Source organism: Catharus ustulatus, chromosome 6, assembly GCF_009819885.2.
Source record: "Catharus ustulatus isolate bCatUst1 chromosome 6, bCatUst1.pri.v2, whole genome shotgun sequence".
Taxonomy (NCBI): domain Eukaryota; kingdom Metazoa; phylum Chordata; class Aves; order Passeriformes; family Turdidae; genus Catharus; species Catharus ustulatus.
The window spans coordinates 34,928,607-34,948,819 of NC_046226.1; the positions used below are offsets into that span (position 1 = coordinate 34,928,607).

General features: G+C 43.8%; 1 protein-coding gene across 6 annotated transcripts in view; it reads left to right on the plus strand.

Annotated features, from left to right (window-relative positions):
* Positions 1 to 13,635, plus strand: part of SMOC1 (SPARC related modular calcium binding 1) — a 126,277-nt gene extending 112,642 nt beyond the window's left edge. For 2 of the 6 annotated variants that reach the window (XM_033061748.1, XM_033061751.1), the window contains exons 11-13: positions 2,578 to 2,825; positions 8,434 to 8,484; positions 10,183 to 13,635. In XM_033061748.1, the coding sequence (XP_032917639.1) occupies positions 2,578 to 2,825; positions 8,434 to 8,484; positions 10,183 to 10,199 (316 nt within the window). In that variant the 3' untranslated portion in view covers positions 10,200 to 13,635. Of the gene's footprint in view, positions 1 to 2,577; positions 2,826 to 7,172; positions 8,260 to 8,433; positions 8,485 to 10,182 lie in introns of all 6 variants that reach the window. The other 4 variants (XR_006162996.1, XR_006162997.1, XM_033061749.2 and 1 more) reach the window with 4 other exon arrangements.
* The last annotated feature ends 6,578 nt before the right edge of the window (positions 13,636 to 20,213 follow it).

Consider the following 20,213-nt stretch of genomic DNA (forward strand, 5'->3'; position numbering starts at 1 on the left):
AAACTCAGAAATGGCTGTATCTTCCTTTTTCCTAAAGTCATAGCCATTAAACTAATTCATTTTAGCTCTATTAGCATTCTGCAGTTTTCAGCATGAGCTCTCAGCATGTTTGTAATGGCAGAGATTGATTTATTGTCACCTCATGAGTCAATGTATTTGTATTAGCCTGTGAATGTCTCTCATTTTCTTTGTGGAAGTGCTGAAGAGAGAGCCATGTTGCCTTTCTTGACAACTCATCAGAGCTCCTCCTTGGTGTGCCCCTGGAAAAGAGGCACTTTAAAATCCTGCTTCTGAGTGCCTCTTTATTGGGTATTGAGAAGCTCTTGTCTGTTGTCTTTCTGCTGTTGGTTCTAAGATGCTCTGCTATTTTCTCCATTTCTGCCTCTCCAGTTGTGGGCCTTCAGTAAATGAGGGCAAGCCAAGGTGTGAACAAGGGGAATCTCACATGCAAAAGCTCAGGTTTTTTTCTTCTACCTCAGCAAAGGCAGAGTATTGCCCCTGGCAATACAGAACTCCTCTGAGGCTGTTGGAAACATGCTAGCCTTCAAATGATAGCCAGCTTCTCTCCAAAAAGGAGAGAGGCCAATAGCAATGTTAATAAACGTCATAAAAACAGGACACAGGATGTGTTTCTCTTCTCTCCTGTCATCCTGGTCATAGCATACAGTTTAGAAAATCAGGACACTCCCTTAACTTACTGGGGGAAAATTTGCAATTTTGTGTTTGTCTATAGGTGATTTCAGGTGCTTGCCTTGTATTTTGGCTCTCCAAGCTAAGCCACACTTATTCCTAGCCCCTTCTTTTAACTCCTGTACAGTGGTTATCCCATTATACATTGACCAGATGCTGTGACTGGATGCCAGCCTGCCTCTCAGTTAAAAATTAAATGAAGGGAATAGTTTCAAATAAAACCCTGGGAAAAATGTTATGCAGTTTATCTGCCTCTCTGTATTGTGTGTGTTTACTCGTTGCAAGGATTTGTGTATCTCTGGATAGGGGCTACCTTTCTAATTTCTGTCCTCATTTGTAAAAGCCATCAGAAAAGGTTAATGAGGATCTCAGTTCTCCACCTAAACTCCAGTTCTCGCTTTCTGCATGCTGCAGATTCCCCCTCACTAATGATTTAGTTTGCCATAGGGGTAGTGTGTGTTAGGAGGTATTTTTCAGGCTCTGTAGCTGCATTTTAAAGGCAAAACTAGTCACACAAGAAAGTCAAATGAATTTTCTTCCTCCTAGTTCCCAACAAAAAAAATTTCAGTGACCATGTAGGTATAGATCCTACTAGTTTCTGAAACAAGGTCAATGACAGTCTTGGAGAGCACTTTGTGGGGTACTTGGGTTTGTATTTCTTCATCAGCAAGAATGCCCCAAACTCGCACCAGAATCTGGCTGCTTACAGCAGGCAACTGTTCTTCTCTCCTTCCTGGGGAAGGAATTTATGCAGCAGCTGGATATGTCTCCTGGAATAAGTCAGAGCAATCAGTGCCAGCGTAGCATGTCTGACTACCTATCCACTAATTTCCATGCACTAAAATGCCTTATTCTTGGAAGGAAAAAAAGGTACAGGTCTCAGCCTCATTTCAGCTTCTTTTCAACTTTCTCTGTGGCATGCTCATCATATGGAGAAAAGACAAACTAGCTTAGAAAGAGTTTCTTCCCTGGTTCTCAGTATCTCTGAGGAATAAACCCCTTTCCCACTGCTGTTGCAGAGCACCAAAAATTGCTTAAATGGTATGGCATACCACTGCCTCTTCAGTGATGGCATGATGTTGAAAGGCAGCATTCTATATTTATGTGTCTATAGCTGTTGCTGTTCCTCCTTTTTCTCTTATCTTTCTTTCTGATGCTGTTGTTTGTCTACAGAAAGAAAATGTGAGTCAAATAGCATCAAACTTGTAATACCACAATGATTAAGAAATGAAACAAATTGAAGTTGCCAGCTCTGTAGTACTGCTTTTAATGGATTTGTGGTGATTATCTACTGTGGATCTCTTATGTGTAAATCAACTATGTGAAAAGCATGAAAAATGATGAAAATACATAAGAGGAGTTCAGATTATATAAACAGATGCAGGGAGAATATTGTATCTTGCCAAGGACATTTTCAAATAATGAATGTGTCTTGCATTAAATTAATTTGTTCGCTTTCTGAAATTACTGTCACAGAAACTAACATGACAGCTGACACTCATGGTTCTCTTGCTGGTAATTTGAAAGGGAGCCCAAGGGTGAAAAGAACCAAGGAGATTGTCTCTTGCCCTCTAATGAGGATCATTCTGGGATTAGGCAGAGTTTCAGCATCTGGTGTGAGGAGAACCAGAGCTACTGAGGGTATCAGACTCCAAGGTTCTCTTGGCAATTCACTTGTTAATGCTAAAGGACATTTTTAGAAAAAGTTCATCTGTCTCAAAAGAGCCTGGTTAAAAGGAGGAGGTTGGAAGACCTGTGTTTTTTGCTTACTTTGAACACAGCATAGCGCTTGCCTGACTTGATGAGCAGCTCTTGCTGCTCAGCATGTGCTCAACAGTGTTGGTGAGAGCAGCCCCTTGTCTGGGGCCTGTGCTTCCCGTGTTCCAGGTTCTCTGAGCCAGACCCCAGCCACACACTAGAGGAGCGAGTGGTACACTGGTATTTCAGCCAGCTGGACAACAACAGCAGCAATGATATCAACAAGCGGGAGCTAAAGCCTTTCAAACGTTACGTGAAGAAGAAAGCCAAGCCGAAGAAATGTGCCCGGCGTTTCACTGACTACTGTGACCTCAACAAGGACAAGTCAATCTCACTTCAGGAGCTGAAAGGGTGTTTGGGAGTCAGCAAGGAAGGAGGTGAGTTTTTTTCCTTTTCTTCCTCATTGCATGACATTAAAAATTGACAGACAAACATGACAGATAAAAATTGAGTTACAGCAAATTCAGTGCCACAGTTTCTGTGAGCAAATGAGTGGGATCAATACATTGCCATGCAAATGTAGTTTGTTACTTGTGTTATGGCTCCATCTTCTATGCCTTATCACAGTCCTCTGTGCTAAGCACTATACAGAAACAGGGCAACAGATGAGAGTTCTTGGCCAGAACTCTGCTTGTACTGTTGAAGTCCTTGGAAACTCTAGTTAAGATCAGGTCCCTTCTAAATAATACCCTGCTAACAAGATCCTGTTGTCTCAGCCATGCAGGTTGGATGATGTATGAGCCAGCACAGACCCAGTTCTTCTCTGGAGACCCTGTTTACCAACAGAAATAATATTTATCTTCATTGCTAAATTCAGCATGTAGGAGAGTGGATGATGCAAAGAGAACAACTCAGAAAGAAAGCACAGGGCTGTACTGTTGCCCTTTTTCAGACTTAAATTGTACTTTGAGATTGAGGGAGAAATAAGGCATGTGAATAACCTATTTTCCTTTCTGTTTAGTGTCTGAGCAATCAACCCACCCTTCTGCCTTTTCTTCCTTTTTTCACCTTCACCTCATCATCTGTTGGGACTCGAACCAAACTGATATTTTTGGAAATTGTAGGAATTGAAAGTGGTCAATCCAAATTCAATAATTATCAGTCATTCTTGACTGTGGGCAGACTTGCTTGGCAGGAGAAGGCAAACAGGGAGATTCCAGGCGACTAGTTTCCTGTGCAGGTGTCTTGGCTGTGCAGACAGCTGTTGTTAAAAGTGTCACATTAGTTGGGAAGGGTAGATAGCTTTTTTGCCTCCCATCTGGATCTTTCCTTCGTCCTTTTCTCAGGTTTAGCACGAGTGGGAAGGGAGTCAGAACATTTGGGTGTTGGGGAGTTGCATTTTCTAGGTGCTTTGTAAACATCTTAGTTACCATAATAAGCGTTAGCATTACTTGTCAGCTGTGAGAAGCATTTAGCTTCCCTAGCCCTGTGGAGGTGTTTTTTTAGTCATCAGTACCTTACTGAGGAATGACATACCAAAATAGCAATCCTTAATTTTATTACCTTCCCAATAAGACGAATATGCCAAATGAATTTTATTACTATTTGGCCTGGAATAAGACTCTCTGGAATCTGGTGTCCTGGCCAACTGACTGTTTAAAATTTAATTTATGAAACGGAAAAAAAATCAAAAGGAGAAAAGAAAAAAAAAATGAAACTTTGAGCTCATGGGAAGGAGAAAGAACGCAGCAAGATATTGTTGTGAGTGCCTGATTGTCCAATTGTTTGCTGAGAACACAGCCTTGACCTTTCATGGTTTATTCTGTTGTATGAGGACAGGACTGTGGTCAAAAAGGAGCTTTGATCTTGTTCTGTCATGCAGCTCTGTGTACCTACGACAGACCTGATAAGCATTGAGGATCAAAGATCAAGTGATAAGTTAAAAGGATGGTGAGGACTGAAAAGCAGCGCAGGGGGCAGTGCAGAGAGGAGGTACTAACATGGAAGAAAGACCTGAGGGAGAGTGATCCAAAGGTGCAGTAAACAAGTTTGTAATGGATCTTTTTAAGGTCAAGAAGTTGTGCAGTGGTAGATGACATGTTTTCTATGCTTCCTATTCATAAGAACTTCTAAATGTAGAAATAGTCAGTATCTTTGCCTTTGACATGCTCCCCCACAAATCATCTCTGGACTGGAGAGAGATGGTTGGATTATTAGGTAGATAAAGAGTTGGTTGGATGGTCACATCCAGAGGGTGGAGGTCAATAGCTCAGAGTCCTGATGGACATCAGGGACAACTGGTGGCCCTTGGGATCCATACTGGGACCAGTGTTATTTAATATCTTCATTAAGGACACAGACAGTGGGATTGAGTGTACCCTCAGCAAATTAGCAGATGATACCAAGCTGAGTGGTGCAGTTGCTGTGCCTGAATGATGGGATGCCATCCAGAAGGACATGGACAAGCTCAAGAAGTGGCCCCATGGGAATCTTATGAGGTTTAAGATGACCAAGGGCAAGGTCCTGCACCTGGTTCAGGGCAATCCCCAATATCAACACAGGCTATGGATGAACAGATCAGTGCACCCCTGCCCAGAGGGAATTGGGGGTGCTGGTGGGTGAGAGGCTGGATGTGACCCAGCCATGGGCACTCTCAGCCCTGAGAGCCAGGTGTGTCCTGGGCAGCATCCAGAGCAGAGTGGGCAGCAGGGCAGGGAGGGGATTCTGCCCCTCTGCTCTGTGAGACCCCACCTGCAGGGCTGCATCCAGCGCTGGGGTCTGCAGCAGAAAGGAGAAGGACCTGTTGGAGTGAGGATAATGATGAGAGGGATAGAGCATCTCTGCTGTGAGGAAAGGTTGAGAGAACTGGGATTGTTCATCCTAAAAAAGAGAAGCTTGGGGTGACCTAATGGTGGCCTTCCAGTACCAGTACCTGAAGGGAACCTACAAGAAAGATGGGAAAGACTTTTTACAAGAGCACAGAGTGACAGGACAAGGGCAAATGGATTCAAACTGAAAGAGAGGAGGTTTAGAGTAGTTGTGAGAAAAAAAAAATTCTTTATTGTGAGGGTCGTGAGGGGTGCAACAGGTTGCTCAGAGAAGCTGTGGATGCCCCATAACTGTAAATATTTCAAGTCCAGGTTGGATGGGGCTCTGAGCACCTGGCTTAGTGAAAGGTGTCCTTGCCCATGGCAGGGGGGTTGGAATGAGATGAACTTTAAGGTGCCCTTGCAATCCAAACATTGTATGATTCTGTGATTTTACCCCTTCTCTAACTTTCCTTTATCCTGATCACAGGTGCATGTAGTCAGGCCCTGTATTTTGCTGTCTGTTTCTTTCTGTGTACCATGGCCTCCAAAGATCTGCTGGGGCTGAGGTCACTGTGGGTTCAAGCCAAGAGCTAACTGGAAACCTTTTTGATGGTGGACTTTCAGTTGTAAACTGCTAGTCAGATGAAACGAAAGTTTTCATGGAAATGTTTCTGTTTCAATAAAAGCTTTGAAAGGTTTTTCTGGTCTAGCTTGTATGAGGAGGAGTTGGAGGGAGGCAAGGAGGGTTATAATTTCCCCTTGATATACTTCATTACAAGTGAACTTAGCTCAGATCTTCCAAATCCTGTCTGGGTGTCCAGTAGTATAAAGACTTAAATGAAGTGAGTCATCATTCCAGTTGAGTATGCCTCTTGATAGGCAAATTGAATGCTTGTAATGGCTTTGAAAATAAAAGACAATATGCTAGTAATGGCTTTGAAAATAAAAGACAATACAAATTTTGTAGGTTTTGGGATACTGAGGAAAACAGATATTAAGCATTCTGCATTTCTGTCAGTGTTTTTCTTTGCTAGTTCCATCCAAATGTGGAACTAGAGCTGCTTAAAGAAAGCATGGAGCATAGATAACACACTACTGTTATGTGCCTCTCAGGACGTAGAGAGTCCAAATAAGATTTATATGTGGGGATTCAGCTGGGATATTTGTAAGGAGAAACCTGAATCTGAGCTCTTTCCAGCTTAGAATTAAATCTGTTTGAGATGCATAGTTGTGTCTGTCTTCCCTTCCTCAGCAGTCTCTTCCTGCCTGTAGTAACCTAATATGTGGGTACTGCCAACCAGTGGTTCTCCACTGAAGAAAATAGCTGCCCAGTCTATCAGAAACCCTTCCTCTTTTCCATCCTTATGGTGACCCAAAAAGTCACTGGAAAATCTGCTAGGTCTGGTGGCTGTTTTGCACAGCTCTAGCCCCTCTCTTTAAACCAGACTTGTTTTTATCAGGGGCCATTTACATGGAAACACGCCGTTCTTGGATCTCAGAATGGAGTAGTCACATAAGAGTCAGCCTCTGAGTGTTTGCAGAAGCCTGCAAATAGCTTCTTAAACTGGGGCAGAACAGGCAAGCAGGGCTTTTAGCTTGGAGTAGGCCAGTAACAGTCTTTGCCATCACTTGATCTAGGATTGTCTGTTTGAGGAATTGTGGAAGGAAAACAGACTGATTTACAGCCTGTTAAAAGTTAGCATTCCTCAGCATAGTCTGCATAGCCTGAGTTAAGGGGGGAACCATCTGTGATCAAAGAACAAATTTATCTCTCTGCATTAGTCATAAGGCAGGATCCTTGAAAAGAGATAGACACACATTGTAAAGCTTTGCTGGAAAGTTACTGGACACAAGATTAATTGGAGTCCAGTGATGTTGGAGAGGAGGACTGTAGATCTGAGTGAGGCTTATGCTAGTTGTGCTGGCTGAAAAATGTTGGAGTTGAGTTTTACCTCTGTATTCTTCCAAGTTCAGAAGACAAAGTCAGCATTTTGTGCCTGCCCAAAGAGGAGCTAAGGGAATAAGCAGCAAAGAAATGTCCCTCTGCCAGCTGAAGGGAAGTTGCCTCCTGCCAGCTCAGATCCCGTGATTGCTTTGCTGTCCAAGAGCTTGTCAGATGGTAGGTGTTGGGCCTGCTTCACAGGCCATGAGGACGTCTGAGGTGGAGCCCAGCCACCAAGAGTGCAGTCCAGAAACAGGATCGAAATATCTGAATTAAAAAGTGTATGTGTGTGTAATTAAACAGAATTTCCCTTTCTGTTGAATCTGAGGAAATGTTGCAGAAAGAATGAAAGGTAGACAGTCTGAACAGCAGATTTCATTCAGTGATGTTTTGGGTCTTTCTTATTGCTATCTTCAGAAGTAACTGCGTGCTTGGGAGGCTGGGAATGAGTTGCTCTATATAATCACTGCACAAACCGCTCACCCCTGCCCTGTGAGCTTCTGCCCATCTTGTTCCTGCACAGAGCAGCATGTGCAGTGGATTACTTGATGTGTAGAGTGAGCTGTGCAGTCAGGTCATGTGCATGCACAAATCAAAGTCATAGGCTGGAGTGGAGGGTGGCAACAGGCTTACTGCTGCTGGCTGGGAGCAGGAGCTCCTACTTTCAGCTAATCCCTCCTCTGAAATCAGAGGAAGCAGCTCGCAGGAAGTGTGACATGCTTTCAGCAGCTCCTGTAATCCCTAAGCTGTCTGTACCCAGTGCAGAGGCCCTTGCCATGAGCTCCATCTGGTGTAGGGTGCATGTGCCTGTTATCTCACAAAGCAGTCACAGTTCTGCCCTTCTGCCAGGTATAAGTTCAGGTCTTTGATTTTAGGCACTTGTTTGTTTGATTCAAGCAAAAGATTTAATAAACCTGGGCTGTCTGTATTGCCTGTACCCTCACTCTTTTCTGGCTGCTCCCTTTCTACATGGCATTATTTTGCTTGCTTGGGAAAACCTCATGATTCTGCTTGCATCCTTCCTTTCTTTTTTCTCCTTCCACTGTTCGGTTTGTAATTGTTGTTTCTTGCCCATGCAAAACCTCTGGATTTCATGATATTGAACTTCTACAACACAAGGTATTTAACGTCTCTCATCTCAGGCACATTGGTTAGACTTTTTCATGGGAATCCTGTTGGCAGGACTTGCTCAGAGGGGGTGCTTTGAACCTGCTGTCTGGCAACATACAGGGGAAGGCTCCTTTGTCATGCCACGCCATTTACTTCCTTTAATGTGGTTCTTGGATTTTACAGGTAGCCTGAGCAGTTTGCCCAATGGAAAAAGACAAGGTCTTAACCCTTTCAGTGAGTATCTTGTCAAAATGTTTTCTTTTTTCCTGTGATAACCATGTATTGTAGAATTCATTCTCCCCTGTTCTCCTATGTTCATGAACAGCAATATAGAAACAGCTGGAAATCAAAGTTGTTCTTAATATGTGTAAATATACCAACATGCAGTTTCATTGCATAACTTCAAAGTCCAGCTCTGTCTTCTGCTGGAACAGATGATACATTGCTAAGGAATTAGAATAGGGTAAAGCAGCTATGGGATGACTACTCTCCTGTCCTACTTCTCCTTCTTCTATCAAGCAATAATTTAGGTAATTTGTTGTGTTTACATTACGTTACTCCATGGACAAGTTCCCATGAAGACTCTTCTCTATTGTGGTAAAGGTCTGCGCTCCCCTGTATTTTGTGGTATTGAATCACATGGACCCTTTCATCAGGCATGAACAACATCTTTTGCTTTGCTTTTAGACTTGCTGCCTCATGGTTTTGTTGGGTACTTCTCATTTTGGATTGTAAGAAGAAGTGAGAAGTTCTTCCCTGCCTAAACCTTCTGCAATTTTTTTCTATAGCTGTCCTACATATGTCTGGTTAGACTCCTTTTCGTGTTGAGTAGACCTAGGCTGTGCATTTAATGCCAGAAGTCTTCCTATACCTCTTGCTGTCCTCCTTATCTTTCTGGGGAATGTGTCTGGTCCTGGTGAGATGGGCTGAACAGAAAACTGAAGATAAAGATCAGCTACACCTTGTCTATTCATGATATGATGTTTCCTGGTATGTCCTCCATCCTGAGTATGTAGTCACTTTTTGCCTGCTGTTAAAAGCTGAGCAGAGGCATTCGAACAATTGCTGTGGCTTCAGCCCCTTCCTTGTCACTCAAAGTGCTCAGTTTAGGACAGGTCATCCACGCTCCCACACTGCACTGCACCTACAGATATGGAAAACAATCTGTTGTTTTGATGAGCTGGTCATTGAGCACTGCAGGCACCCTCTGCAAATATGGCTACTTGAAATAATTTTGCATTTGACAATATTTGCCCCCTGTGACAGGGCATGTTGATCAGCACTGACCCCACTGAGGCCTTTCCTCAGTGAAGTAACCTTTCCCCTCTTTGAAAACCAAATACCTACTTTTGCTTTCTCTTTAGCTTGTTTTCACCTGTAATTAATCCACAGAGCTCTAGCTCTGATCCTGTAAGAGCTTTGGTTCTTCAGGAACCTTTGGTGAGGGGCTTAACAAAAGCTTTCTGAAGAAAGGCCTCCAAGACCTGCTTGTCTGCTGGGGAAGGAGGCAGCTGGCTGTGGCTGATGGGGAGATGGTGGCAGGACAGCCTGGCAGCCGTGGGTTCCTGCATCTGCTGTGCCAGGCAGAAGAACAGAGCAAGGGATGTTGGACCAGTTGTTTCCCTAGACTGCCTGCCCATTTCCAAGGAGGGGGAGGAAAGTGGCATTTTGTGTTTAAAAATATGTCAGTCCCTAAGGCTCCATGTGACTCATTCAGTGCTTTTTCCAGCAAGGCTGTCTCATTAGCCCCTGGTTGTTTTCAGCCTCACTGCTTACTTTGGGATCTCAGCTTTCTGGGGCCATAGCTTCAGCAGAGGCTATACCGGATCTTTATCAGTCAGGTTTCTTTTTGTTTTCATTTGCCTTTTTCTCTTTTTTGTTTTGCTTCTGTTCTGTTTTCCCCTCCTTGCCCACTCCACCCTACTCTTTCAGTAGGTCGCCTGGTGTAGCAGCAGAAGACAAGAAGGGAAGGCAGGAGCTGACCCAAATGAAGAAAAGATCCAGTGACAGACGGACAGACACCTTGTTGCTTGTGAGCAAGCACACAGCATCAGCGACATCCAGTGTAGCAGAAGTGGCACCCAGAACATTTGCACTTTTAAAAAATTGGTTTGGGTTTGTTTTCAATTGCTTTTCAATGCCATTATCTAATAGTTTGGAAAGTGGAGGGAAATAGGATCATGACTTTTAAAAATTGGAACAGCTACTGATGATGTAAAATTGAGTTCGCTGGGGACTCAAAGAATTTTATATACTGTATATAAATATATATGTAAATTGTACAGTTGTCTTGTACAGGGGTTGGAGTCACTGTTTTGTTCCTCCTTTTGCTTTTGAAGGCTGTTAGGGTTAGAGGGACACTTTGAATTTAATGAATTATAGTAATGCATTCATTTCTGCCACCAAACCATCATTCAGTGGCAAACTTTAACAGCACCTCCACGCAGAAAGGAGCCAGTGTATCAGCATGAATTGTTCTTACAGATGTGCACACAGTGCCCCAGATAACAAATGCTTCTTGAGAGCAGCAGAACCTCTTTTCTTACCACAAAGCTCTCTGAAACTCAGGCAATTGGGCTTTTGAGGGCACAGATTTCATGTAAGTATTGGTGCACTGCAAAGCTGCCTAAAGTAGAGACAGAAAAGGGTTGTATGAGGGATGTACAAAAGTAGTTTGTGCACCTGTTGCAAGTTGGGCAGAAATGAGATACAAATGCATTGCTATTCATGCTGAGATAACATGCTTAGCAAAGGTGTGCCATGCCTCTGGAACCTAAAACTGTAGGAAGGATGTGGGAGCCATAGGCCCAGTAGAGTCAGTGGAGCGAAGTCTTGCATCTTCCTCTCTGACAAAGGGTTCATCTGTATGTTGTACAACAATAAACATTTTGAGAAGCCTGCTAAAGCAGCATTAGCCTGCCTTGTGCTTTGCTGAAGAGCAAAGAACATGTCAGTGCAGACAGAGTTGTGCTGCTGGTCCCCAAGGGTCTGCTTTATTTATGTTTCAGCAGTACAGCTTGGGCCACGCTCACTGGTGAAGGTCTGTCAGCAGTGACTTTTCTTGTCCTTGGTGGTTGTGAATCCAGGCTCTTCTCCTGGACAGTGGTGTGCCTGCCCACTTTGCCTGATTTGCTGTTGCCAGTTCCTCCTGGGTACTGTGACACTGGGGTGTGATTAGCACTAACAGTGAAGGCTTGGGATGAGGAGGCTGGTGTTTTTGGAGGCCCCAGGGGCTGTGTCAACCACTAGCAGTTTTACCAAAGTTGTTTCTTTGGCAGGGGTGCCCGTATCAGCAATCCTAGATTTGGGCAGAGTGTGATGGGACACACAGTGTTTTGCTTGGTGTATTTCCAACCACTGGCAGCCCTTGCCTGTTCTAAGCAGCCTCCCACTTCAGACCCTATATCTGGACCAAGAACCTGTTAGAATAAACTGTTGTGAAGGTGATGAAATGACATGCTAATACGAGATCACACCAACAATTACTTGAAACAGCAATAGGTTACTGTAGAGACTGGACTTACCCCTCAAGGCTCTGTTGCTTTGGTAACAAATGATACAACACGGCATCTTCACACTGTCATGTCATCATGACAATAGCATGAGATAAATATATCACCAAAAAAATAGTATCCTGATACAGTAAGTTAGTGCTTGTTGACAAAATGGGAAGTTAAATAAAAGAAAAACTAACAAGCCTTTCTATAAATAACTGTTTAAGGGTAGTAATAACTCTTCCTCTAGGAAGTATATTGGAGCTAATTAAAACATATGGCATGGTTGAAAACACCTCTGGTAATACCTGAAATATACACCATACCATTATAAAATAAAGAAGTCTTCTCTTCAGCAAGAGCAGATCCTGCTGCTGGATCTTCATGGTTTCTCACATGGAATGTATATGCATTTTCGGCCTGCAAGCTCCCACCTTCTTCTCTTTTTGTTCTTTGTTTTTGTTTTTCCTTTAATGCCCTGGGCACATCTTTTGTGTGTTGAAATAACTTGGTTTAGTGTATAGTTAGAAATGTCTATGTCACACTCACTAATCCTATTGTAGGGAGTAAAGAATGAAATCAACTGTATAAAAAAACCCCTCTCCATTTTAATATTCTAGTTTTAGGAATTAAAAGTTCTGGCTGCTGGGTTGGTTGGTATTTGGTGGTTTGGGGTTTTGGGGATTTTTTTGGGGGTGGGGTTTTTCTTTGTTTGGTTGGGGGATTTTTTAATGTATAGTTATATCCAGCAGAAACAGACAATTGGATGCCTCTAGGAATTCTATCAGCCAAGCACTGGGGCTGGGCAATGCCCCACAGATTGTGGGGAGACTGCAGAGCTGCTACAACTCACTGCGTCTTCTGGAAATAAACAAGCCACCACTTCTGCTTGTTACATAAATCCATCTGCTGACCTCCTTTTTCTCATCCTTGTGTCCTTCCCCTCCAAAAGGCCTGCATTTATGTGTGGTTTATATCTAAAATTGGGTCAGTTCTTTAAGAAAGACAAACAAAGGGTGGCTGTTGGTTAACTTTGGTATTTGTGGGTATTCCTGTTGCTAGGCCAGGGCTGACTTTATGGATGGATTAGGGACCAGGCATTACACTGCTTTCCCTAAAACAAGACAATTCCAAGTCGTGCATCCTGACTTGCTGAATTTGTGTGGGTCTCTGAGCAGCTTCTGGCAGCACTTGTGCATTGCCATGGAAGGCCCAACCAGCATGATTGTGTAATGTCCAGGCAGAGGTCAGGTTACTTGTTCTGGGTTTGTGTCAGAGGATTGTGCAGACCATGCTGGTCCTGATTGACATAGCCCATGCTATGAGCATGCTGTGAGTCCAACAACCTGTACTCATCAGATGAGTGCAGTGCCTCAGCTGCCCATTTCCCCTCTTGGTTTTATTGCCAGTTCACCTGGCTGCTAGGCCAAATTGTCCTTGTCTGGTGGTTGTAAGCAATCTTCTGCTCTACCTTGCATCAGTAGCATCTTTCTGAAGCTGAGACAAAGGGAGTGTCAGTGTTGTGTCTGAAAGCAGACCCTGGGCATGTTCTCCTCATCCTTCAAGTCCTCCTGGGCCTCTCCAGCTCTACTTTGTATGATGGCTGAAAACAGCTGGGACAGAGAAGAGAACCAGGACTAACAGCACACATCATCTGTTCATCCTGCCAGAAGTAAAAAATCTTTCCTTCCTTGCCGATTTTCCAAGGACATAGTGTGTTGTAAAAGTGCATTACAGTGGGATTCATTTGCGTGAAGGCACTGCTTTCCATAGCCTGAGTTTATATTGAACTTACCCTCCCCATTAGGCACATTTCTGCCTATGGCAAATTTGTTAAACTGAAAGGCATCTGTTTGGTTTTGTAATAAAATAGATAACTTTTGCTCCAGTATCTTGTGGTGGTTATTTGTTGAATCTTGATTTCCAGTTATTCCTACTGTGCTGTTGGAGAGGGAAGGGGACTTTCTTCCTTGCAGAGTCAAGTGTCAGACTGTGGTTGGGTTTGGAGGGCTGCGATGTTTCTCCCCTGTGTGTAAGCCCAGGCTGAATTACACCCCAGAGCACATCTCTGTGGTTTGATGACAGCTCTGTCAATCTGCCCAGCCTGCTTAGAAAGGCTGTGAAGCTTCAGCAGGAGTGTAGAGATGATTTCAGCAGGTGGGGCACAGGATCTCATAGCATGGTGTCCCCACACCATGGGTTGGAGACAGGCACTGCACCTTGCATGTCCTCACACCTTCCTTTCACATGGGAACCTTCAATATTGCACTTTGCAGGTCATTCCTCGCTACATGGGAGCCTGAAATAGTATCTTCTAGCTGTTGTCCAAAGCCTTTAAATCCTCAAAGATGGTAAGTAATAAGCCATGCTGGGAAGCTGCTGCAGTTGTGAAACAGGTTTTTCTAGCCTATAAAGAAGTGGCATTCATCAGAAGCTGCAGCACCAGGTCCATGGCAGAGGAGGCCACACACTGATCCCTTCAAATGCATTTGACCAGCTTTGTCATGACTTCACTTGATCACTTGATCACATGTAAATCTCTTGCGATGAATAAGGAGCCAACTCATTTATTGCACATGGAAGGCATGGCAATTGCAGTCCCAGGGGAGGGTTTCTGCTTGTGTGGTAGTGACCGGCTGGGTTGTTTGTCAGTGGTCAGAGAGGGCTCTGCTAAGTCTTTAGGTGTAAATTCAACAATAAAAGAAGGAAATTCAGAAGTGTGACAGCCACTGTGCATCTGTCAAGAATTAACTGGCAAAACAAGTTAATTAACCAAGTTAATACTTGGCAAACCAAGTATTACCAAGTTGTATTCCAAGTTCTTGGGCTAAGGGAAGAGCAGTAGTTGTTATCTCTGGGGTTCTGCAAAGCTTAACTAAAACCAGGAAAAGGATATTTTGAAAAGACCAATTCTTTGGCCATGCTTCCTGGTTTTGGAGTCAACATAAAGTACCCTAAGAGGGCTGCACCCTTTCCCTGGCAGTTCTGCCGTTCTGTAAGCAAGGGAGAAGGACTGAAAAGGGCTTGCTTCTGCCTCTGCTTCCAACAGTGATACTGCCATTCTCCTCCCCCTGCCTTTTTTCCTCTTATCTCTACATAACTAACACAATCGACATGCAGAGTTCTGACCTTCTGACTTCTCAGCAGCTAGCCCTTACAAGCCATTTCAGGCAAAATACATTGGAAACTGTTCAAAAGCTGATATTAAATTGGACAGAACAATCTGCAGAAGTGATGCTCCTTAGTTTGGAAAAGACCTTGAATAGGAAATGGGTTGAAAGAATGCCACCTTAGGAACCAGGAGTCTTAACAGCGAGTGTTTTCTATGGAGGGTTTGCCAGAAAACCCAAGACTGGCTACTTTGGGAATCAATTATGCTTTTTGTAATTCTGCTGAGGGACTTCTTACTGATTTTAATGGTGGGCTTTGTTTTTCAAAGGGACCTTGCCTGTGCACTCCAGGAGTTGCTGTGTGATGTACCACAAATCTATATCCGATCTCCTGCAAAAGCATAAATAAACATTTATTCGACATTATGTTTTCTTTCAGCCCATTGGGACAGGGCTGAGGGTCTTCAGCTGAGACAGAGGAGCCATGGCCCTGCTGTGTGCTCAGCCAGCCCACACCCACAGCCCAGGCATTGGTGGTGGGTGGCTCTCTGTGCCCACCTGAGCTAGACCTGCCCTGCCCATCTACACTGGGCAACGAGGGAGACAGCAGCTTGTGGTTCCAGTGGACACTGAGGTTTCCACACCTTGCCTCCTCTCTGGTGCCAGCAGGAATAGCTCAAGTCTCCTGCCTATGACTCATTACTAGGTGGCCCTAGTTTGGACCTCAGAGTGATTTTGTGGTGCAAGATCTGGGAGTCTGAAGTACAGATGAATACAGCGCACCTTATTAAAATAAAGAAATTCAGTCCCAGTACAAAACAGATCTTTAACTCATTGTTTTATGGTGCGTGAACAAAAGACTGTGGTGAAATAAGTTCTTCTGTAGCACCTCTATGCAGTGCTTCAAGCACTTAAAAACTGCAGTTTGAGTGTCCAGTGTCCCATTTTACAGCACAGCTCTGGCCTTGCATAGCATTAAGTGCCATTGCTATCTCCCTCAGTCATGATTTTGGCTGAGACCACTGAAGTGATTCCTGCTGGCCTCACCATGTCAGAAAAGAGTTGACACAGCATCTGGCTGAAGAGAGAGAGCTATTTCTGAAGTGACTTGGATGTTCCCACTCTGAGCTGGCAGGTTGTCTCAGAGAAAGCTGTATGAAGGTGGCTGAGGCTGAATTTGTTCACCTGCAGCCCAACATGAAAGAGAATTTTTGCATCTCTAGAGCTGTTAAAATTGTTTCAAACTAATGGCTTAAACATTGCAAAAATGATCAGAGACTTGTGCACACTCTAGGAGACTGCAAAGAAACCACATTGTCCATCTGTGAACACAGATGTCCACCCCTCCCCAAATATGCCTACTAACTGGAATTCGGACTGTGACAGGAACTTAAGATAAAGGGGATAGTATTGTCCAGTCATTCCAGGCCTGGGGAGAAAAATGTCTTCACCAGTGATACTGGAAGAGAGACTGGAATGCTGATGTCTCCAACATTCATGGGGCAAGCTTCAGGTGAACAATCCAGCCTAAGCCACCTTCATAGAACTTTCCCTGACAGCTCAGAGTGGGAACATCCAAGTCACTTCAGAAACAGCTCTCTCTCTTCAGCCAGATGCTGTGTCAGCTATTTTCTGATAAGGAATGAGGAAACCCTGTGAGGAGGGTACTGTTTCTTTGTCCTTACTCAAGTGAACTCAGCTGTGATAACTCCCCAGCTGGAGAAGTACTGGGACATTCATACATAGCCTGAAGGTTTTAATCTCTGCTGATAGGCCATAATGGACTCAACTCCCTGATGTTAAGGGCAGCTATGTTGTCTTAGAAGGTGCCAAAGACTCCTGAATGGATCCACATTACATCATCCAGTTGAAACTGATGAGGAGGGGAGGTACCTGGGTGTTCCTACCTGAACTGGAGTCAATATAAACCCAGCAGATGTTGTGTTTTTGGGATTTCTCCCCACCACACGATGCATCCAGTCTGCAACCATCACTTTGGCCAAGAGAGATGAAAATTGCAACAACCAAGTCTCATTGTGAGGCCTACAGATGACCTTTCTACTCCTATCCTTTCCTTCTCTTTCTTAACCATTTTCTTAAGTGGTATTTTTATGTTTTTGTATTGCCATATTATTATACATAACAATAGCAAAAATGGCTGTTTTACAGTGCAACTAAATGGTTCTACAATAAACCCTACATGTGTATATTTACAAACACCACTCATTTCACTCCAGTTCACCCCAAGGGATCTATTAACAAGAACTTGTTCTTCTGCAGTGGTTTCTAACACAAGTGTTGAGATGTTTGCTGCAAGCTTTTCTCCTCAAAATGCACTTAGATACCAGACCTTTGTAAAGTGAGTTAATCTAAAGTACTTATACTCCAAAAAGCCAAAACATCAAATATAAATGAATTCAGAAAACTCATAGGCAGGATCTGTGAAGAGATGTCCTAAATGATAAAAGAGATCTGGGGGCCGATAAAAGGCATCATAGTCCAAATAAGAAACTATCCTGCTGCAAGAGAAATTAAGGGAGTGTAAGTAGAGATCAATGAAGTGAATCAAGAGCTCTGCAACAGCCTGAAGCATGAGAAGAAAAAAAAATGAAATGTGGGATTGATGCTGGAGCATTGCAGACTACATGTGAGCTGCCTGGGGACTTAAAGAAAGCAGGCAACATCACCTAACTGGTGATGAAGAAAAACCTAGAGAATTACAGACCTGATATCTCTCTCTGAAAACCTAAACGAGCAAGCTACTGACCAGTTATTCTCTAAGCCTCTAAAGATTTATAAAGATTTATAAATTTTATAAATAAATGGCAGGAATGGGTTCATTGAGGTTTCACTAAGGACAAATAGTTTCAAACTAATTTGATTCCATTCTTTGACAGGATAACTTGCCTCATGGCTAGGGGGGAATAGCACTAGATGTGATATGTCTTGACTTTGGAGAGGCTTCTGGCACTGTCCCAGAAGATATTCTCATAAGCAAACTGAGGAACTGCAGCCTGTTTAGATTTACAATATGTTGAGTTCAGTGTCAAAGTCAGGCATCTTTCTGGGGGAATCTTCCCAGGGATGGTCCAGATCAATTCAGTATTTTCAGCAGCAACTTTCGGAAATTGCCTCGGTATAAATTTTCCTGGCAATATCCAATGTTGGGTGGGGTACAGGAGGGTGTGGGAGGAGGTGTTTGTCAGCACCTATGGAGAATGGGAATCATTGATAATTTGAAGAAACAATCCCAGTCAACAGGAAGAGTTTCAGCAGAGGCATGGGATGAACTGCCATGAGGCAGCTGTGAGAACGTGCTAACACAAAGTGAGACCCACTGGGCAGCAATCCAGTAGAAATGACTTCTTGGAGGCTGGAAAGAGACAAAGTAGAGAACCTGAAGGACTGTGTCACGTACAAAATCCTCTTTCCATAAGGATAACAATGAGCTGTTTTCTGTCCTTGTTAATTAAGCAAGAAGAAAAAAAATTAGCAATGCCAACAGAAACCCCACATTTGGTTTTGCTTTTAGTTTCTGCCCAAGATGCTCCATAAGAAGAGGAGGCAATCAAATCCCTTTTGGTAGTTTTAAGAACTTATTTGGACACCCCTTGTGTTAATAGAGACATAAAGGTGCTCTGTGCAATATGTACATCCTTAGTGCCAAGGGGACTTTCTGAGAGTACCTTTAAAGCTTTTGTGTTGAGATGTTATTCCCCCTACAGCTTTTTCATGCACAGAGGTTGTACTCATAATTCCCACAGAATGGGACCAGTGTTTCTGTAATGAAAGCTTATTTTCTTCAACATCACAGCCATCTTCCTGGGAAGGTATTCCTAACTTCACAACTTACATCCTAAAAAAATTAATCTTTGAAGGGTTTATTTCTTTAATCCACCCAAATTTCACACACATTCCAGAATATTTCCTAGGCCTGTGAAGTTTTTTATTTTAATTTATTCTTGAAACTGGGCTGATTTCTGAGTGTATGCCCAGCAATGAGTACTAGGTAGGTCATGATTTTCTTTTAGCCACGACTCCCACGGAGCTTCCCATGTACATGGCAATGGTACAATCTGGGACATGGCTGAGTGATTACATTTAAGTGCAGTGAGAGCATCTGCTGAGCTCATCCACCTCATCATGCCTTTAGACTCCATGTCTAAGCTCAAAGCCAGACCATATGGGTAAGTGCAGTGTGGAAAAGGCACCAAGGGTATCTGCTTTTGGCAGTGGGGCAAAAGTATGAGGAAACCCCACCAGCCACCTGCAGGGATGCCCTGGTGACCTTGGGGCTGACCTGCCCCTGCCACCTAACTCTGGGCAAAGCCCACTCCTCCCGGGTGAAGAGATGGGAGGGAGGAGGGATAAATGCCCTCATGGTGTTGATTACCTATGTATTTTAAATGACTCATTTAAATACCAGGAGGTACTTAGTCCCCTCCAGCAACAGCAGGTTGGGAGCACTGTGTGCTCTGCTGGGCACTAAGCAGCACTGGCACACACAGCTCTGTCATTAGCAAGCTGGCTGCTGCTGGCACATGCACATAGATGACAATTAAAAACATTTTTTCTATCTAATACTCCAAAGGTTATTCTTGGTGACAAGTGCTTTCCAACTTGTGGCTGGGGCTGAACAACTGCTGCTCCCATTTGTGCAGGCTGCTTCCTGCACTGAGGTCATATTCAAGCATGGTCAGATCTCTTGGATGCCTTTCTGTTACCATCTAGATCTGTACTTATGTCCTATGTGCTGCCAGGAGGTGAACAAAGGTCTTGTGGCCTCTAGTTTATCTCACCAGTCCAGGTACAACAATACCAGGTGTCCTCCAAAATGTTTTCCCAAAGCAAAGGGCTGTGCTGGTGAAGACATGCAGGTAGGCATCAACCCACTGCAGCAGCTGAAGGCTCAAGAGGCACATGCAGATGATGGGGGCTTCTCCTTGCAGATGGTGCTGTTAAGAGGCATTCTGTTGGTACTCAGGGATGGAGAGTAGTGGAGGGGTCCTTCCATGCCAGGACAAGTGATTTACAAACCAGTTAAATCAGAGGAAATACACATCACAGAATATTTTTGCAGTTTGTCTGAGCTTGTCCAGAGGAGTCCTGACCACACCAACACCACAGTAATTGTCACAGCTAAGTCGAGACAGATAGGGCTAGCAACACCATCAGCCCTTTCACCAGCATATCATAGCAGCCTTCATTCACAAACTCTGCATTTTCTTCTGCAGATCTTATTCTTGTACAACTGTCTCCTTTCCTTACAGACCTCTCCATTAGTTCTGACTCATTTCTCCTATTAGCAGCTTGGACCAAGTTTCACATAACTCTGTCTCCTTTTGTTCTAACCCCAAGC